The 20,015-nt window shown below is 56.1% G+C and overlaps 6 protein-coding genes across 6 annotated transcripts; 3 read left to right on the forward strand and 3 right to left on the reverse strand.

Annotated features, from left to right (window-relative positions):
* Window positions 1–4,995: 4,995 nt before the first annotated feature.
* CGCA056_v007786 (THP3-like protein) lies at window positions 4,996–6,667 on the reverse strand (the record flags this gene model as incomplete). Its single annotated transcript, XM_037323034.1, has 3 exons — window positions 4,996–5,209; window positions 5,262–6,522; window positions 6,589–6,667. The coding sequence occupies 3 exons, from the start codon at window positions 6,665–6,667 to the stop codon at window positions 4,996–4,998; spliced, it is 1,554 nt and encodes a 517-aa protein (XP_037178012.1).
* A 682-nt stretch (window positions 6,668–7,349) lies between these two features.
* On the forward strand, window positions 7,350–9,348 carry vps36 (Vacuolar protein-sorting-associated protein 36; the record flags this gene model as incomplete). The annotated part of the gene is made up of 2 exons (XM_037323035.1): window positions 7,350–7,450; window positions 7,518–9,348. 2 exons carry the CDS (start codon window positions 7,350–7,352, stop codon window positions 9,346–9,348), a joined length of 1,932 nt encoding a protein of 643 aa, XP_037177361.1.
* Window positions 9,349–9,695: 347 nt separating this feature from the next.
* CGCA056_v007788 (uncharacterized protein) lies at window positions 9,696–10,719 on the reverse strand (the record flags this gene model as incomplete). The annotated part of the gene is made up of 2 exons (XM_037323036.1): window positions 9,696–10,404; window positions 10,481–10,719. The coding sequence occupies 2 exons, from the start codon at window positions 10,717–10,719 to the stop codon at window positions 9,696–9,698; spliced, it is 948 nt and encodes a 315-aa protein (XP_037177352.1).
* Window positions 10,720–12,962: 2,243 nt separating this feature from the next.
* Window positions 12,963–15,167, forward strand: CGCA056_v007789 (Dipeptidyl-peptidase 5; the record flags this gene model as incomplete). The annotated part of the gene is made up of 3 exons (XM_037323037.1): window positions 12,963–13,454; window positions 13,511–14,461; window positions 14,511–15,167. 3 exons carry the CDS (start codon window positions 12,963–12,965, stop codon window positions 15,165–15,167), a joined length of 2,100 nt encoding a protein of 699 aa, XP_037177351.1.
* A 574-nt stretch (window positions 15,168–15,741) lies between these two features.
* Window positions 15,742–18,457, forward strand: mndB (Beta-mannosidase B; the record flags this gene model as incomplete). Its single annotated transcript, XM_037323038.1, has 3 exons — window positions 15,742–15,872; window positions 15,927–17,329; window positions 17,382–18,457. 3 exons carry the CDS (start codon window positions 15,742–15,744, stop codon window positions 18,455–18,457), a joined length of 2,610 nt encoding a protein of 869 aa, XP_037177472.1.
* A 176-nt stretch (window positions 18,458–18,633) lies between these two features.
* Window positions 18,634–19,821, reverse strand: CGCA056_v007791 (uncharacterized protein; the record flags this gene model as incomplete). The annotated part of the gene is made up of 2 exons (XM_037323039.1): window positions 18,634–19,586; window positions 19,638–19,821. The coding sequence occupies 2 exons, from the start codon at window positions 19,819–19,821 to the stop codon at window positions 18,634–18,636; spliced, it is 1,137 nt and encodes a 378-aa protein (XP_037177473.1).
* Window positions 19,822–20,015: the final 194 nt, after the last annotated feature.

Raw genomic sequence — 20,015 nt, forward strand, 5'->3', positions numbered from 1 at the left:
TTGAATATCACGAAAGCCTGTTCATCAAGCGAGGAATGCCATGGTAAATATCCCGAGCTGTATTGCAAGGGTGTCGTGGATCCAACGCGATCCTTGCCAAGCTTACGGGTACATCGCGAATCTTTCTACAGTTGTCTCTGACTGGTTATGCGAATATCGTCGACTGATACAGCGCCCATTAATGGCGACTCTACTGCTATGCGCCCTCTCGCCAATCTTCTCCCAGGCGTTACCTCCACCAGTCACGCGGCCGAAACCTAATCGGATTGTGCATCCTAACGGCATGGCGATCTCGCCCTACCGTTGGCTCTTGGTCTTTGTGTGCTTTGTGTTCAAGCTAAAAGAAGTACTTCTGAGCTAACCTGGAGAGGATGTCAAAGTCTAGGCCGGGCTAGAAGACGCCCCAGCCAATTGATCAACAAGTTGCGGACCAGCTTACGCGCCAGCGCGTCGGTTGAGCAACTTGGCGCGCGCGTCCACAAAAACACGACACCCACTGGCTTGTTGAAATGAAGGCCAGTTCAAGTTGGACAGAGTCCGGCTCTTCAACGCCGTATCATTCTACAGAATGCTCATCACGGCGACCGCGTTGTACCTTGTATGGCAGAAACCATGCGCATCTCCTCAGAATGACCTCATCCGAGGACGGCCCCGGCGACGGCGCCTTCTCTCTCCGTCCCAACTTTCCAACGCTTCGAATAAATTGCTGCTTCTCCATTCGTTCACCCCTGGTGCTTATGATGTCGCCTTAGCTTCGCCTAGCACAGAAAGCGCTAAGGCTGGTGCAAGAATCCTTGTTAACGTCCCGTTTCAGCGGGACGGTTCAGGAACCACATCCCCGCCTCTCTTGGCTCTGCCAGTGAGTGACGGAGGTGGCAGTCTTGACATCAGCGCTGGTGTCGTCTCGTTCCTATTGATCTCTGCAGCCCCTCACCTGTATGCGGGAGCTCGGCGGCGGGAGTTCAAGATAGTAGCGGGAAATATCTTAAATCCATTCTTACCCGCATGGTCTCACTTCTAAACCTGCGTTATCATCCATCCATGGTGCGGCTAGGTTTATCGACCCTGGGCTACTGCACACAATCATGGCATTTCAAGCTCTTGGCAGGGGATGACGTATGCTGGGACGTTGGCATCGCAGCCTCATTGTGTGCCGACCCCATGCCAACGTGCCATCCCGCAGCTGGTCCCGCATCAAGACGCAGCTCCCCGGTGCCGTGGTCACGCATCCGGTGGTTGTCAGTCACCTTCCAGAACCTTCACCACCATTCCCCACGATTTGGTGAGCAGAAAACCGCCCAACGACCAATGCCAACCATGACTGGGGAGGAAGCCCACTTCCCCAAGGGAACAAGGGCACTCCAATACCGATAGCGAGTGTGAGATTCCAAATACAAAACGGCGGGCGAACCCACATCTAGGGTCTGTAGCCAGTCTTTACTATGGTACATGCGAAGAATATGGTCAAGCTTTAACTTCATGCCGCAGCTGTGTTCGGATCCAGCCCGTCCCGTTCGCGGACACAACACAACTTGAAACTGGACGTCCCATGTCGCCTGAAACGGGGCAGAGGTCACGACTTTCACCAATGGAATGCCAGCATCGAGCACGCGTCTTTTCCTTTTGATTATTCTTCATCGAGTTCCAGATATTAGGAGGAACCCTGAATTTATGGTTGGTGATCGACAAGTCAGGTTCACCACCACTTGGGATGCCTTGACAATTTTCCGGCACGAGGCGAGGGTAGAGCACCACGGACCAAGGAGGGAAGAAGGGGTTTTGTTGCACGATCAGCCGGAGCTCCAGACCTCCCACACAGTCTCACTGAGAGATACGCCAGCAGCATGACGACTTACACGTTTACAATTGTTCGATATGACCATCAGTTCATACGCATGGCCGAGCTCTTCTTCCCGGGACGCCATGATGTCACACTGAAGTCTTGAGCCATCGTGTTACGGTTTTTTTTTTTTTTTTTTTTTTTTTTTTTTTTTTTTTTTTTTTGAATATGGCAAATACATCCATGACCATCGAATGATACCGATGGGCCATGACCAGCACCTGACTTCGAAACGTTCGACAATAAGTCGGCATGCAACAAACCCGTCCACACCATTTCGTAGCGCCGATTTGTGGTTGTCGATCCGCGGCCTAGCGAGAATGTGGAGGTCGAGGTCGCGGAGAACAGTCGTCTTGGCACGGTGAAACGGGGTCTCCGTCCCATCAACGCGACGGCACCATGCCACTTGGATCTATGCAGCTCCTCGCGCGAATAGTTCACTCCATCGGAGTTGCGAGTCCACGGCGGCCCCTCCCGCCGAGAATCTCACCATGCCTAAGTCCCCGGTCAGATGGAGACGCTCGCTCCGGGTCGGCGACCGGCGGGGATATCTGTGATGCGATGTTCGAAAATAGCTGCTTGCGATGGGATATCGGGGATTCAATTACGGCGGAATCTCGACTATAACTCCCATTCACACTTGTACACTATGTCCAAAGGCCACAAGCTCCGCGGAGTCCACGACCTGAAGAGGGCATAAACATATTGGCAGGCCTGCCAATATCAAGGCTCAGCTCGGTCTTCATCCGGGTTCGGCGGTGTGGCCCATGATACTGGATGGTTACACTGAGAGACGACAAGAAGCCAGGAATATCTGTAATTATGCCTTTTTCTGTACCACGCCAATCATTGCAAATGCTGGCGTGCCCGGCAGGCCGTCTATTCCTGGCCCCCCTTCCGGTCACCGGAACTATCGTAGGTCAACCGTACATAGCCCGGAAGCATCGCGTTCTTGCAGCGGCAGCTCGGCACCCTGTCAACCCATTCAATCCGGGTTTGAGGACCCTCAAGTCCCGGGCTGCCAATCGCCAATCAAAGCGCACCCTCCTATTGACAACGCTCCGGCTATCAAACAGCACAAGAAATAAATAAGAATCAGTTGACAGGCGAGCTTCCATTCACATCGCAAACAGAAGCTTCCTTCTCCAAAAACGCCCCAGCGCCGGCATGGGCAAGGGTCGCGGGCACGGGCATATCTCACGCACGGCAGATCACCAGGGCCGTCAAGGCGTGCCGTCGAGGGGCTGTGGTGAGGGGGAAAACGAGCAAAGATTGGGAAAGTGAGCGCCTGTAAGGTTTGGCTCATCTTTCGGAAGGACCGCTCTGGACCGCGGGGAAAATGGGTGAACCGAGCCTTTCATACACTAGGAAGATTTTCCCTCCCTCTTCCTTCTGTCCAGTCAGTTCACTTGTCATGACGGAGCTTTCTTCAGCCGGAACTTGTCATCCGTACGCACCCCTAAACAGCTGTACGCCTTGGTAAAAACTGCAATGTGCCATGCGAGAGTGGGAGAAGCAAACGCTCCTCACCTCTCGGATGAGTGCAGTTGGAGGTGGCAGATGCGCCCTCTCCCCCCTCCCTCTTCTCGGCCCATGTCGGGCAGATCCGTCTGCCCGCGCTCCCGAAATCCTGCCCAAGTGCGAACACGCAAAGTCTGAAAGATGATGCCACTCTAAGGACACCATGCGCGCTCATGCTGAGTTCGTCTCCGGGGGTGTCTGCTTGTCTGTCAAGAAAGTGACAGCTGTGGCCGTGAGCAGCGGCAGTCCAGACGGTCCGAGAGTTTAGAACACGCTGCTGCTGCTGCTAAGAAAGTCCTCGTGCGGGATCAGGTATTTCTTCCGTTTGGGGCAACCTGCTCATCGCTGGGAGCAGGGAGGCACTTCCTACAAGCTGTCTCCCGCATCTTGCAAAGATTGGTTTTCTTCTCGCGTACAGTGAAAGGGCGTTTGTGTTCAGTGCATCGCTCACTTCTTCATCGCCAAATAGTTGAGGTCGGGACTGCAGATGGGTGGTATCACTAAGCTCGGTCTGTTACGCCCCCACGTCGGACTCGCTCGGCCAGTGTGCTACGAGAAGGCTCTCGCACCGAACATGGGATCGTCCACTTTCTTCTGTATATGCTATCTACATTCCCTCTTTGCTGAAGTAAATTGGATCAAAGTAGAAGAGCGCAGAACCCATCAGCCAATACAGCTCATTCTTCCTAACAGATTCAAGTGAACCGCCCAGGTGTTCCCTGACTCTTAGAGCAACTCTTCTCTGCAAGAACGATTTCTTGAGTAGCGTGGATTGCAAGCATAACCAGGTCGATAGCTCCTGCGACCACGTAGCAGCAGCTTCAACGAGGCTTGAACCCAGGAACTATGATCACGGGGGGTCTTTGATCAGGGGACGAGGTGCCAGGCCATGTAGACCTTCGAGGCCATTGTAACAGTAAATGCTTTGAGCATTAAGTCGAAAAGACTATGGACCGCTCCGCTGCCCAAGCTCAAGTTCAGCAGATATCTTGTGATATAGCGACGTATATGCAAACGCCTTTTGCCCCAAGACCCAAAACCGATGTAACACCTGGCGCCTTCTATCCTTGAACCCAGCCATGTCCATCTTTTTCCCAGCCCAAACGCCTTCCAGCTCGCCTGCGCTGCAACGCGGCAAGCCGGGGTCAAGTCCGAAAGCCCCCAGAGCCAACTGCCGGCCACCCAGGGCCGGCCAACATCGTTCGAACACCAGCGGCAGCTCCGCCTAGTGTCGTCGATTATTTGTTTCGTTCGTCTTTTGCCTCCCACGAGCCCCCGAGAGGTATCCCGCTATTTGAAGCTATGCGTAAGCGTCAATGCCGTGCAAAGGGGCAGAAAGGCAGATCGGTAAAATCGTGAGTTCGTAACCAACAACGAGGTTTGGTACTTCGACGAGTCGCAGGAAATGCATGGTGAATAAGCGCGGTGAAGTGACAATCGAGAGAGGGGGAGAAAACAATAAAAATGAGGTCTACGAGGAAATTCGGGTACCCGAGAGGTCCTTTTTGTGAGATGTGAACGGGTTGGAAAGGTTTGGAAAGGATGGCCATGCGCAAGGCCTGAGGTCGGTGGTACGATGAGAGTTAGGAGGTGTAGAGCAAGTTGTGATGAGAAGAGAAAGATGGGCGAGCAGCTCAGATCTGGCCTTTGATGTCAACCTTGCGGAAAGCTTCGGTCCTCGCAGATTCGAACAGTGGTCCGGCTTTGCCGGTCAACAGAGCGATGTACTCTGATCGTTCTTCGAGAAGATGCTGACCATTGTAGTCGACAATGAATTGAGCCGCATCAACGTCGGACTCGAAGCCGAGCTCCTCAGTGATGAACCGTAACTTTACGTCTGGCTTGTATCTGCTCGATAATTAGCATATGTGCGAGCGAAAGACGGGCGGACGAAACTTACGCCTTGCAAATGTTGCACAGAGCAGCGAGACGCTCACGAACGACGAACATGTCCATGAGGTACGCTCCCATGTTGGGAGTATCCAGGTAAAGCTGGAAGAATTTGTGGTAGTTTCCCAAGGCGAGAGCGGACCGCACCTGCATTGCGTGCTTGATGGGCCGCTCCTCCTTCTCTGCTGTGGTTAGATCTGCCAACGTATCATTAAGACCGGTACGGTTGGCGGTGTGAATAAAATACAAAATGCGGTATGCCTTGAATTCGATGGGGTTCCCTTTCAGGCCTTTGGCGTACAGGGTACGCAACTGGGTCTGGCACTGATTATACTCACCAAGGTCCCCCTTCTCCAAGGCGATGCGAGCGTGGAGTTCGTAGACGGAAACTGTGAAGTCGTTCTTGATCCGTTGCACTGTCAGGTCTTGACGCATGGACTTGAGCTGATCGCAGATGTAAGAGTAGTTGCCCTCTTTCTTCCACTTCTTCTTCAGGAGATCCATCGTCTTGTGCAAGACACGCTCCGGACGAACCTGGGAGGGCACGGGAGGAGCTGTCAAGCGAAGGTACCTCTTCTCCAAGGTCTCACTGGTGCCGACAACGGGACCATCTGAAGGCGGAGGACTGGGCGATCGATAGGATGACTTATATCCACCATCGAAACGGCGTTGTCGCTTCTCCAACTGCTTCTGAAACTTACTTGACTTGGGCAGAGGTTCGTCGAAGCTGGCTCGTTTGTCGGGGGACGCGAAAGAGATGCGGTCTTCCAGGGCGTTGGATCGGTTGCTGTTAGTAGAGCGCCAAGGAACAGTCTTGTCATCCGCAGTAAATTCATTGGACTTGCGCTTCTTCGGGTTGGGCGTCGAAGTGTCATATCGTGCATCATAGGAAAAGGCAGCACTCGGAGTGGAGTTCAGCTGGACTTGTCGCTCGTTCTTAATCAAAGCGGCAGGAAACGGCACGTTTGTCCAGTCGGTGGACTCGAGAGTGCCATTTTCCATGTGATGGGAGATGGTCTCTTTCAGCTTGGCTTCAATCTCGGGGCGAGACACAGAGGGATCCATGTTGGCAGGCAAAAAGGACTTTTGGACATAGTCGCGGACAGAGGGCGGCCACTCAACCTTGCGCTGAGGTTGAGGTGGCGGGACTTGAGCGTTTTGTTCGGAGGCTACCGTGGTCTGGGATGGCGAGCTGTAGACGGGGGCTGCGGCAGGGGGAGGAGGATACTGGCCGAAGCTCTGGCGAGCCTGGACTGCGGTGTATGCTGGATCTGGAAAGTGCAGTCAGTAAACGGACTTGCGAAGAGCAAAGATGAGGCCATCTCGGGGGAACTCACTGGGAGGATAGGCGTAATTGGCAGGAGGTGCCGCGTAGGGGACGCCTGGTGGCGGCGCCGGCCAGCTGGTGGGCATCATCGTGTCGGCGGTGAAAATGGCTGTTTCTGACGTGGATTAGTTCGTTGGACGAATTTCGACAAGCAAGAGCTTTTTGGGTCGACGTGTGGTCGGCGGCGGTCGTTGGTGTTGCGGATGTGAGAAAGAGATGGACGAAGTGAGGTTGGGGACGTTCCGTGAAAGGCGGTGGAAATGACGGTGGTCTGTGTGCGAGGGATTTCAGGCATGGGACCGCGTGGAGTGGGGACCAAGAATGTGTGTGTCCAAGCCCAAAATAGCCGCCTGAGCCCGCGACGACAATGCGGCTTACATAAGGCATGTCTTATCGCTGATGTGGCTTATCGGCGATAAGAGGCGCCCACGTTCCGTCGGGTTAGCGTTCGCAGCAACCGTGGGGTAGTTCTGCGAGATAAACTGACGCCTTGAAGTTAGCTACGCCATCAGTTACAAATCCCGACTTTGAATCAACCTAGGCACCTGTGCTGCTTCTCCAGCTTACAGACCTGACATTAGCAGTCGCCTTTTCTTCAGCCAGAATAATGTTCGATTCTTGAACAATCCACAAGCAGGACGCCGACCCTCCCCACAGCCCGAGACCGTACCTGACCTCGCGGCCCGTTGTCCCCCCCACCAAATCCTCAGATCGACGCAGTGCTTGCGCATGTTGTCCTATCCCCGGGTTTCCTCCGAACAGATATGACGGATGTTTCTAAAACACATCGACCTCACGACCGCTCTCCGGCCCTCCTATCTTCCGGATGAAGTCTTGTTGTTCGTCCAAGACAACGTCGGGCTCTATGAGGGGTACGCCACCGCACTCAAGTTGACCTCAAAGCTGGGCGAATGGCTAACAAAGGTTGTTGTTTTCTAGCAAGTTTAAGCTTCCTCACCAGCAAAATGGACAAGTCTACCTGACCTCCCATCGAATCTGCTACGTCGACAAGGAAGAGCCGCGCAAACACTCCGTTGCCCTCGATCTGAAGGATGTTGATCGGTACGAATTCTATGCGGGCTTCCTCAAGTCATCGGCAAAGATTACGTTGATACCAAAACCTCTCAAGCGATCCTCTCTTCAGACGAGAGCATCTGCCATTTCGTCTCCTCGACCTGGCGCTGGCTCCCCTGCCCGAGCGGACAGTCCATATCGGCCGCCGCCAGACCCTGCAGCTGCCTCTGCGACTTGGGTGTGCACCATCTGCAGTTTCTCCAATCCGGTGCCGTCCAACTTCGATCCGACGACAGCAAACATCCATACTCCTCTGCCGCCATGTCTCGCCTGTGGCATCAAACCCAGCTTGGCGCATGTGTTGAAAGCATCCATATCTAATGCTACGAGCCGGACACCTGCCCCAGCGAGCCCTACTGTCGGCTCGCCTCTCGCAGTGCGACCGCGACCTACATCCACTAGGCCAGAAGATGGGGGATCATTACCTCCCTGGCCTGCCGCCTCCAACATTTCAGGCTCCCCGCAAAAGTCCTCCGACCCGAGCGCGACATTCCAGTGCCCTCGATGTACCTTCCTCAACCACCCGTCTCTTCTCTCGTGCGAGATTTGCGGGGCACCGCTCATATCGCAGGATATACCACAAGCAGTTGCGCAGGAGCAAACGCAGCGGACAGAGTCTCCGGGGCCCACCCTCAACTCGAATGCTGCTGCGCCGGATACAGCAGAGAGCGTCAAGATCTCCTTCAGAGGTGGCGGTGAAAAGATCTTTTACGAAAGGCTGAAAGGCTCGATGACGCAACGGAAATGGCTTCTCCAAGGTGCTCCACCTATTCCTCAGAGCAACCGGACAATCGATGATAATGGCGCTGTCGTGAGAGCTACCGCTGCCGCCCCTGAGCGCCCCAAAGGTGTTGGCATTGCAGGTCTCGAACAGCGCGGTCTCGACATGCGCAAGAACAACGAGGTGATGATAGGGAGCGCTTTTGAAGACCTCGACGCCTTGATGGCGTCTGCTAAGGAGATCGTGGCACTGGCCGAACGATTTGCAAGACAAGCGAATGGCGGGAGTGGCGCTGCGGCATCCGAAGCCAACGCGCTTCTGGCCGAATCCGCAAGCCAGCTTGGTCTGGTCACTACAAAAGACATCGTGGGCGGCAGCAGCTCCGAAACTCTGTACCTGTCGGAACTCGCGCGTAATCTCGCAGAGTTCTTGACAGACGACGCTCGCGGCGTTTTGAAGAAGGCCGGAGGAATCATCAACCTGGTTGACCTGTGGGCCATGTTCAACCGCGCCCGTGGCGGTGTCGAACTCGTTAGTCCGATGGACTTTGAGAAAGCTGCGCAGATGTGGGAGTCGCTCAAGCTGCCTGTCCGGCTTCGTAAGTTCAAGAGCGGTGTGCTTGTTGTTCAGAGCAGTGACCGCACGGACGAGACTACGATCAAGGGTCTGGTGTCCTGGCTGGACGACTTACACGAATTCCCACCTGAAAAAGAGCTGCCCTGGGACTGGCGGCAATTCGGGCGCGGAGTCACTGCTCGCGATGCCGCCGAGAGATTTGGCTGGAGTATCGGCGTGGCAGAGGAAGAATTGGAAATGGCTGAAGAGCGCGGGGTCCTGTGCCGCGAAGAGGGTATCGAGGGCCTCAAGTTCTGGAAGAACTACATTGACACGGGAGACACGAGGCGCAGGCGTAAGAAGCACCGCTGGGAAGAGGACGAGGTGTTGAAAGCGCTCAAGGAGAGTGGGCTGATGTGAGGGAAATGTATTGTTGACTTGGATATCTATCATGCGCCGCGTCGGCGCGTCTGCAGACATTAAAGCGCATTATATTCTACATGAGTCCTGGGTTTCCCGCGCGGTCTGCCGTCTAAGTGTACCCCCGGTCTTGCTTCCACCGACAGGGTCTTTACCGCCCCAATCTATTCTCTACCCCAGACGCATAAAGCAAAAGTTGAAGTTCCTGAACGCCGCCCATATGAACCTATGCCCAAGGGTAATACTGACAACCAAAGAGAAAACCAATTCGTTGGCCGCATTCCAGATCAGATCAAGACGTTCAAAGGTTCAAAACACACACGCACAACACGCACACCCCGCCCAACTCATGAAAGTTTCTCCATGAGGTTCCCTCTTACTTTGCGGTTGACAACCCCACCAACACCGTAGGCCGGGATGATACGGCAGATTCTCGCCATGGTGCTGATACCCCAGTTCTTGGCCACAACCTGCCAGCGGTCCTTCCACGTCACGAGGGCCGCCGGCGCGCTGGGGCGGTTGTAGATGTCCAGACCCAGCAGGTGCAGCGGCGTGCTGACGAACTGCACCATGGCCGGGGCGGCGAACTGCATGACGGTCAACCCGCTGACCTTCTTCGCGACCTCCTCGCCCATGCGCTCGTTCAGCCAGGGGCCCATGCGGGGCGGGACGTTGAAGCTCGCGAAGATGGTGAGGCAGTCGCGCAGGCCGAAGAGGGCGTAGGAGAGCATGGGCACGGGGCGGGGCGTGGCGCCCGGCGGGCCGAACATGCGGACGAAGACCTGGTCCTTGTACATGCAGATGCCGATGTTGGCGGTGCTCGAGGCGGCGAACTTTGCGGTGCCGGCGGTGACGTGCGAGGCGGGCTTGTTCTGGGCGGTCGCGACGGCGGTGTCGAGGGTGTTTGCGGTGAGGTAGGTGCCGCCGTAGAGGGCGAAGATGAGGGCGAAGGGCTTGCTGAAGACGACGTGGTGGGGGCGGAGGAGGAGTTCGCGGAGGCAGGACTTTACGCAGTCGCCGAGGCTGCGGCGGCCGGAGGCATTTTCCATGATGGAGCTGTCGGGTTCTGCGGTCAGCTTTTTCTTTTGTTCTGTTTGTTTGGGAGGAGATTGTGTTTGCGAGGGTGCCTTACCGATCAATGATGGACACAAGAGGAGCCACGAGGGTGCCGGCGCATGCGGCGCTGAAGAAGTCGACGCCGAGGCGCGGGCCCAGGTTTTTTGTGTTCCATTTGGTGCCCTCGCGCATCTTGGCCTCCATGTCGACTTTTTGGGCGAGCGCCAGCGGGTTTGGCGGTTTGATCTTGAGGTCTGGCGGCGCGACGGTTGTTGCGGGAGCGAGCCCCTCTGGTCTGGTGTCCCTCTCAGCCATGCGGGCCTTGTTGTGAGGGTGTGTATTTGAGTGTTGGCTGTCGGAGCCAGACGCCTCGAGATCGTTATATGCTACTGCTGCTGGCGACGAGCAGGTTCTCGGCGACTTTGAGTTCGCTGCGGTACTTCCGGTGTCGCTTTTGCGCTTTGCGACGGCTTTCCTGAGCAATGAATAATACGCCCAGAATTTGGAGAAGGTGTGACGTCTGTAGGATGGGTGACGTCGTGGAGGGAACCGGCCGGAGCTAAACAAAGCACACACAACCTCACTTGAACGAATGCAAAGGACGGAACTAAGGTAGTCTCGATTTTCCTGTTGGGGAAGGAGAGTCAAGGAAGGCGAGGCGGAGTAGGGGAGATGGGTGAGAAGTAGTAGAAGAAGAGTTCAGATGGACAGGAACCCAAAGAAGGAAGGCAAGCTGGGGAACAGGACCAGCTTATGGGGAAAGCTATGATTCCATTGTGAGAAGGGAAACGAACGAACGAAACGAACGGGGGGATCGGTTTCGTGACTGGCGCTGCTGCTACTCTGCTTTGCTGCTGCTCAGGTCGGGTCCTAGGTCCTAGGTCCTAGGTCCTGGTGCTAAAACGGAGCTTGACCGGGAGGCGCCCGATTTATTTTTTTGTGTCTTGAGACCCCGGAAAAAGCAGCATTCAGCAAATGACGGGTAGGAGTTTAGTGAAGCAGAGTGGGCATTTCGGATCCCCTGGTCGGGTGTTTGACGAATGGACGGTCGAAAATTTCAGCTTACTGGGGACCGAAGTCGGAGATAGTCGGTACGAGGACCCCGAAGGAATGGGTGACAGCGTGGGATTGCGGGCGGGACAGGTCTGTGTCTCTGTGTCTTGTGCTGGTCTGCTGGTCTCGAGTCGAGGTATTATTATTACCTTTTGCTACCAAGGTATTATCAAAGAGACTTTGCGAGACTTTGGGCCATGTTAGCCCGAGGTTCCGGTGTGAAAATGGCCCCGGTGGAGGGAAACCGCACAAGCAGCAGCAGCCACTGGGGGCGCCTTTCTGTCAGTCACGGCATCGGAGCGCATTCCTGAAGGGCCTGAGTCGGAGCAATGGCCGATGGGCTGTGTAGCGCAGCGCAGCAGCACACCCGTCCTCCTGGGCAGGTACGTAGTGTAGGAGTACACTATAAAAACTGGGTTTCCGGGGTTGTCGACAAAAGAGCGTGGAGACGATGGGAGTCAGTCGGGACCTGGAGACTGGAGTTTCGTGCCCATCAGTGGGGGTCATACTCGTGATATCGCATGATTCCCTTCGGACAAGTGCTTAAAAGGACAAAACGGGCAATTCTGCTTAGCTGAGGGTGGGTCCTGCCATTCGGCGTGCATGCCGTTGCCCGTCCGGTTCTCTTCCGGGCTTGAGACAGCTCAGGACGAATGCCTTAAGGCTTAGACGGCCCAACACCTCAGTCCTCGGTGCCATTGCTAGGTTGGGTACATACCCTACCAGACAGACCCAACCAGGGGGCCGCGTGGCGTAGGTGCGGTAGGTACCAAAAGTGCAGCAAAATGTTTCCAACCTGCAGGGCTTGGCGGGGTTTATTCGTAAAAAAGTTGAAAGCATTAAATACCATTAATAAGACGCACATTGACGGAGTTGACAGGTCGGAAAAAAGAGACAACTGGGAAACACACCGTAACTTTCTGAACATGACCCAATTCTTTGCTGGAGAAGTACGTCTGGTCAGTGGTTGATGGATGCACTAACAATTAACACCACTGGACACTTCAGCCGAATGAACCCAATTGGATCCAATGAGCTCTCCAACGGCACACGGCAGAGTTCTTGCCCGGCGCCTGTGCGATAGCAAAGGAAGATAAGGGAGGCACGTACCTGACTGCGTACCTGCCCTTTCTCCTAATGGCTGCTGCCTCACAAGTCCCCATCCCAACGGGGAAGGTGGAAGGAAGCTCAGAGGCCGCAAAGGCAGCAGCAACCTCAGGAACCCAAGCCAACTCTCAGTGCTGTCGCGTCCCACGAAGCAGTGCGTCAGCAACATTCGTACGTCTGACAGAGCAGAACATTGCGCCAATTCAAAGCCAAGAAGACTTCTTCAACTTTTGCTTCTCGTGTGAATATTATTCTTGCTGTCTCTGGTCCTGCCCGCGTCCGTCATTCGCACTACACAGCAGCAGCAAGTGCTTCTTCCCTTGCGTTGCATCGCCGTCACACGCTCTTTCACTTCTCATATTCTCACCACCCGGCATCACCCTCAACCCCAGCTCAAAATGCGCGTGGCCAAGCAATTCACCCCCGAGGTGCTGCTGAGTGCTCCCCGCCGCGGCCCTGCCGTTCCCAGTCCAGACGGCTCCCTGATTCTCTACACCCAGTCGGCCCACAGCTTCGACGACAACAAGACCCTCAAGGAGGTCCGGCTCATGGCCGTCGAGAGTGGGGCTTCGGAGCAGCTCGCCGACAACGACAAGGTCCATGATGCCCAATGGATCCCAGGGACCAGCACCGACATCATCTACTTGAAGTCGGGCGACAAGGGGACCACTCAGATATGGATTGCTGATGGCGCCGACCCTGCCAAGGACCACTACGTTGCTGCCGAGTATGATGCGCCCATCAGTGCTCTCAAAGTGAAGGCTCTTGCAGATGGGAGCGTCGCCTTCGTCGTTGCCGGATTGGTCGGCCCCGACGGAGGCCTGTTCAATGACAAGGCAGACGAGAAGAAGTCGACCGGTCGCATCTTTGACGATTACCATGTCAGAGCTGTAGGTTGACTCGGCCTTGCTATGACGTGTCTTGCTGTGACTAACACGTGTGTCAGTGGAACGAGCTGTACAAGGCGCAAAAGTACGCTCTCTGGTACTCGACTCTCATCAATGCACACGGTAAGTGGGGAGTTGCCGGAGAGTTGCAAAACGCCGTCAGAGGCACCACTCTCGAAGCGCCCTACGGCATGTACGATGTCGCCGACCCGGGAGACAGCTTCGACATCAGCGAGAAGGGCATCACCTTCATCGCTGAGGACACCGCGCCTTCGTCGCCAGAGTACTCTGGCATCTCCCATGTCTACTATGTTCCCCTTGCCTCATTCACCGCGGCGCCCGCTATCCGTCCGAGAGCCATTGTCATGGGCATCTCCGAGACCAAGGCCTTCAATGCCAATGTGAGATTCTCGCCTGACGGCTCCAAGATTGCCTTTTTGCACTCGTCCTATGATAGCCCGTCAGATGCGAGGCTGTACATGGGCCATACAAGCTCTTTCGGCGCATACGACGTGCACAGAATGATCTTTGGAAAGAGGCCTCGCCTGCCCCCAAGAGCTTTTGAGTTCGCGGGCAATTCTAATTCTCTGCTCATCACGACTGAGGACTGCGGGCGAGTAAAACTGTCACACCTCGAGCTCCGCCACGACGCCGAAGCTACGTCACTCGTTGAAAGTGGTGTCGTGACCGCCTTCTATCCCCTACAAGAGGGTAACTACGAGAGGCTTCTTGTCACCAGCAACAGCATGGTTGACAGCAGTCTGTGGCAAGTCGCCGACGTCTCGATGACCACCCCAGCAAGAGTCATCTCGTCGGCAACCAAGCATGGCGCCAAGTATGGTTTGTCGCATGGCATGATTTCTGAATTCTGGTACGAGGGTGTCAATGATGCTGTCGTGCATTCCTTTATCATTAAGCCGTCCAACTTTGACGAGACGAAGAAGTACCCCTGGATCCTCTTACCCCATGGGGGACCGGTTTCTTCTTGGCTAGACTCTTGGTCAACAAGGGTACGTGACTAACAGCCCTACCGCGGTTACCAAACTAACGACATCACAGTGGAACATGGCTCTCTGGGCACAGCAGGGTTACGTTCTCATCGCACCCAACATCGCCGGCAGTACAGGCTACGGCGTTGACTTTACAGCACGAATCTATCGCCAATGGGGTGGTGCACCCTATCAAGATCTCGTCAACTTGATGGAGTACCTCAAGCCGCTGCCGTACCTCGACCACAGCCGCGCTATCGTCGCGGGAGCATCATACGGCGGTTACATGGTGTCTTGGATGTTCGGACAAGACATGGTTAAGAAGTTTGCTTGCGCAATTTGGCATGACGGCATCTTCAACCTGCCGGTGTTCATCCTGCAGAGTGACGTCACCGGCGGCGGGCCGGAATTCGGGGGTGCGCCGTTCTTATGGAGCAACGGCGAGGAGATGGAGAAGTGGAACCCGGCGCGTCCGGAGCTGTTGCGGAATTGGAAGCATGCGCCCCCGACGTTGATCATCCACAGTGAGAAGGATTACCGATGTCCCATCACCGAGGGCCTGGCAGCGTTCAAGACTCTGCAGGCTCAGGGTGTAAAAAGTCGTTTCCTGACTTTTAGCGACGAGTGCCATTGGGTTCTCAACCCCGAGAACTCAATGGCCTGGCACCAGACTGTCTTTGAGTGGATGGAGAAGCATATCGGTGGCAAGGAGGCGAGAAATATCTAGAGCGGCGTGACAACAGGAAACAACACAGAAGTCTCTGAACAAAATACAAATCGGAATTTTGTCGCTTTTCTGCAATTTAAAAATGCATATGGAACAAGGACAATGGCAGACTAGCCATCGTCGACTTACACGACCCGGCATAATAAGCCTCCGGCACCAAATCGTTCGTCAGTGGGTCGGGAGTTTAAATTGCCGTGCAAGTGGATGGGTGGATGTCTTCAGCGCTAAGGAGCTTCAAACTTCCGTCCGTTAACTACCCTACTTGGCAGATTTCTGGATTCTGCCGTCGCTGATTCGACATCGTGGTGACATTGCGGGCAGTCTTACCCCGAGCCGTACGACTCCCGACCCAACCGGCCGTCGCGACTCCTCAAAATGTGGGGTGCGCCCGAGTCTCGGTTTTGGCCCGGTGACCTTGGACGTCGAACGGAGGTATCGTGACTTGTTTTTGTTCTTTTCTTTATAAACTTCAGGGGAAGAGCTTCCGAGAGCTCTCACGCATCCGTCTTGGTTCGTCCGGGCATCGAGAGTTGAGACACCATCACCTCAACCGCACATCGCTCTCACCTTCAAGATGGCATTTCTCCGGCATGATCTCAGCACCGGCTGGTCCTTTAAGCAAAAGAATGATTCCTCAGAAACTTCATGGCTTCCGGTGGCCAAGGTGCCCAGCGAAGTCCATGTCGACCTCCTCGCCAACAAGCAGTAAGTCGAAACTCGTTGCCCCTCATAAACCCCCATTCTAACATAACCTTGCAGAATCCCAGACCCCTTCCTGGACATGGACGAGCTCGCAGTCCAATGGGTCGCCGAAAAGGACTGGGTCTACCGCACCACATTCCCAACCCCATTCTCATTATCCTCCTCCAATGTTGTCACGGATCTCGTCTTCGAGGGCCTCGACACCTTTGCCACCGTGACCCTTAACGGCAAAGAGATCCTCACGTCCGACAACATGTTTCTCAGCCACCGTGTGAACGTCTCGCAGCACCTCAACCCCAGCAGCACCAACATCCTTGAAATCGTTTTCGCCTCCGCTCTTCTCAAAGGCAGGCAGCTCGTCGAGCAGCACTCGCACGAGCACCGGTTCATCGCGCGCCAGACGGAACAAGGCCGCATCCCCGTCCGCAAGGCGCAGTACCACTGGGGCTGGGACTGGGGCCCCATCCTCGTCACGGCTGGCGTGTGGAAGCCCGTGTACCTGGAGCAGTATGCCGCCCGCATCGACGACGTCTGGGTCAAGAGCGAAGTCAGCCCCGACCTCGGCTCCGTCTCGGGGCGAATCATCGCCAGCACGCCAGGCTCCTCTGATGGCGCCGCGAAGCTCTCCGTGACATTCACCCTCGACGACAAAGTCGTGCTCCAGAAAGACCTAGTGCCTGACGACACCGGCACCGCGGAGACGGATTTCCGCCTCGAGAGCCCCCAGCTCTGGTATCCCTTCACCCATGGCCTGCAGCCCCTCTACACAATCACCTCGACCCTCATCCACGCCGACGGCAGCACTATTCTCGCGAAGCACACGCAGAAAACGGGCTTCCGCCGCGTCGAGCTGGTCCAGCAGCCCGACTCCCGCGGCAAGTCCTTCTACTTCCGCATAAATAACACGGACGTCTTCGCCGGCGGCTCCTGCTGGATCCCCGGCGACAGCTTCCTCTCAACCATTTCAGCGGATCGCTACCGCGCCTGGGCGAGGTTGCTCGTCGCCTCGAACCAGGTCATGCTGCGCATCTGGGGCGGCGGCGTGTACGAGGCGTCCGCCTTCCTCGAGGCCTGCGACGAGCTGGGCGTGCTGGTCTGGCACGACTTCTGCTTCGCGTGCGGGAGCTACCCGACGTACCCGTCCTTCCTGGCGTCAGTCGAGGCGGAGGCGCGGGAGAATCTGAGGCGGATGCGGGGACACCCGTCGATTGTCATCTGGGCCGGCAACAACGAGGACTACCAGGTGCAGGAGCGGTACCAGCTGGAGTACAAGTTCGAGGAGGACAAGGATCCGCAGTCGTGGCTGAAGTCGAGCTTTCCGGCGCGGTATATCTACGAGGAGCTGCTGCCGAGGGCGGTGCGGGAGGCGAGCCCCTGGACGGTGTATCATCCGAGTAGTCCGTGGGGAGACGGGAAGCCGACTGCGGACCCGAGCGTTGGTGATATCCACCAGTGGAATAGTAAGTCTCGACCAGACCGGTCATGTAGGGCTATCTTTCTGACTTGAACCAGTTTGGCACGGTACCATGAACAAGTACCAGGACGCCGCCCAGATGACGGGGCGCTTCATCAGCGAGTTCGGCCAGGAAGGCTACCCGCACCTCTCCACAACCACGACGATGATCACCTCCGCCAGCCAGCGGCGGCCGGGCAGCATGGCGATGGACTTTCGCAACAAGGCGTACGACCACGAGCGGCGGATGATGACGTACATCACAGAGAACTTCTCCGTCAAGTACGACCTCGCGTGGTTCACGTACCTCACGCAGCTGATGCAGGCCGAGACCATGTCGTTCGCCTACAAGGCGTGGCGGCGCGACTGGGGCCGGCCCGGGCTGCGCGGCTGCGGCGGCGTGCTGGTGTGGCAGCTCAACGACTGCTGGCCGACCGTCTCCTGGGCGGTGGTGGACTACTGGCTCGTGCCGAAGCCGGCGTTTTACGCGATCGGGCGGGCGCTGAGGGGGCTGGATGTGTGTGTGGGCAGGAGGGTGGACGAGTGGACGAAGTGCCATGCGGACCCGACATTGGGGGCGCGGGGGACGGAATTTGAGGTGTGGATTGCGAGTGGGAAGACAGTGGATGTTGAGGGGACTGTTGAGGTTAGGTTTGTGTCGATTGAGACCGGCGAGGAGGTTAGGGAGAGGGTTGAGAGGGCGATTACGATTGCTGCGAACGCGACGACAGAGGTTTTGGGGAAGATGAAGATTGCGGCTTTGAAGGAGGAGTTTGGGAACGAGAGGGTGCCGTTTAATCCGGAGAATGATGTGCCGTTTGTGATTTATGCGACGTTGGTGGTTGATGGGGCGGTTGTCGCGGAGGATTTTGCGTGGCCGCAGCCGTTGAAGTACTTGGAGTTTTCTGATAGAAAGGTCAAGGTTGTTGCGGAGGAGGGGAGGTTGGTTGTCTCGGCGGAGAACCCTGTGAAGGGCTTCATCATTCAAGAGGAGAGGGGGATGAAGCTGAGCGACAACGGGTTTGATGTTGTGCCAGGTGTCGAGAAGGTGATTAGTGTTCAAGGGATAGAGGCAGAGAAGCTGAGGTGGACATATCTTGGGGCGCCAGAGTCTTCATTGGGAATTTATCAGTAGAGAGGCGCAGTAGATAGATGATTAGAGTAGACTTGATTTGTAGAAATTCACATGGCGGACTATTTCAGTTCTGAAGGGGTGATGCATTCATTTCCTTGGGGATTCCATTCTTATCATTTCTCATTAAGACGTAACATTACAATACTCGGACAATCTTGACTTCGTGAGGATGAAGATCAGATGATGTCTCCACCAAATCCTCCACCGAAACCTCCTCCGAAGCCGCCTCCGCCTCCAAAGGGGCCTCGTCCTCGCCCACCCTGTCTGGGCAGACCACCGGGGCCGATAGGATCCCACCTAGCTCCCGGCGGCGCTTGCGGGTCGAAGCCGGCCCCCCGGCCACCCTGACCTCCGAACAGAGGATCATCGAAGGTCGGGTGCATGCCGCCACCGCCTCCTGGACGAGGGAGACCTCCGCCGATGAAAGATGGTCTTAGGGGGTCATGTGGCCCAAGACCGGGCGGGTTCAGGTCATCGTGCCCAATATTGTAGGGTGATCGACCAGGAACACCCAAAGGTCGCAGAGGCGTGTTGATCTCGTGCTCATCTTCGAACCCAGGCGGCGGGAAGTCACCCGCCGGGATGGGCCGTCTAGGGGGCTCAGCCAGGGGATCGTGAATGGGGAACGGGTGGCCTGGCTGCGGCCTCTCTCCAGGGAATGGTCTTCCCGGTTCCCGACCAGACTGCGCACGGCCTTCGCGCTGTACATTCTCGGCTGCGTCGCGGTCGTCGGGCGACTCCTCATACCCCTCCACTTGCATCTTCGGGATGAGCTTCTGCACAATCTTCGTCTTGAACTGCTCGATGAAGTCGGCAATCGCTGCTTCAGAGACGAACGCATCTCTGAACTTCTGCGCCAGGTCGCTTCTATCCTCGGACCCGTCTTCGTTCAGCGTGATGCGCAGGGGAAGCTTCGACGAGTTCACAACGTCCTTTGTCGTGATCTCGAATCTGTGTATGACGTCGTGGCCCTGAGCCATGCCGCTGATCTCAACCTTGCCGCCGACGCGGCTGATGCGGATGATTGATGTCATCGAGGACTGCTTGTGCGCGTACACGAAGCGGATGGCGCCGAAGCCAGCGTTCCATGAGGATGGGAGTCGGGGCGCAAGGGACTGAATCTCCTCCTCTGCGACAGGGATTAGCTTTGAGCAGACAGGGACGGCGGCAGGAGGCATACCTATCCTCTTCTCCTCGTCAAAACCGAGGAGACGGAACTTGAGAGCGGCCATGCAAGCGTGGGCGAGAAGAGAGGGCAGCTCGTAGCTGCTGCTCAAGTCTGAGGTTGTGTCATTTTGGGGGTGCGTTGGCAGGGCGTCTGCCATCAACTGCAGCACCGACTGCGGTGTGAGGGGGTTCGTCATCGTGCGTGCTTGTGTGATTGAGAATCTCGGTTTGTAGTTGTTGGAAGAAAAGATCTGTTGCGGTTCGAACGGGAGGCCGTTGAGGTTATGTAGACTGTGATTGAGGCTGAGCGGGTTTGGGCTTCAAGAGGCCTCTCGGTGTCGTTGGGTGCCTGGATGATGGGACTTTGGTGTCGACCCTGCAGAGATGGGGG

Source organism: Colletotrichum aenigma, assembly GCF_013390185.1.
Source record: "Colletotrichum aenigma strain Cg56 chromosome Unknown KSG_Cg56_contig05, whole genome shotgun sequence".
Taxonomy (NCBI): Eukaryota; Fungi; Ascomycota; class Sordariomycetes; order Glomerellales; family Glomerellaceae; genus Colletotrichum; species Colletotrichum aenigma.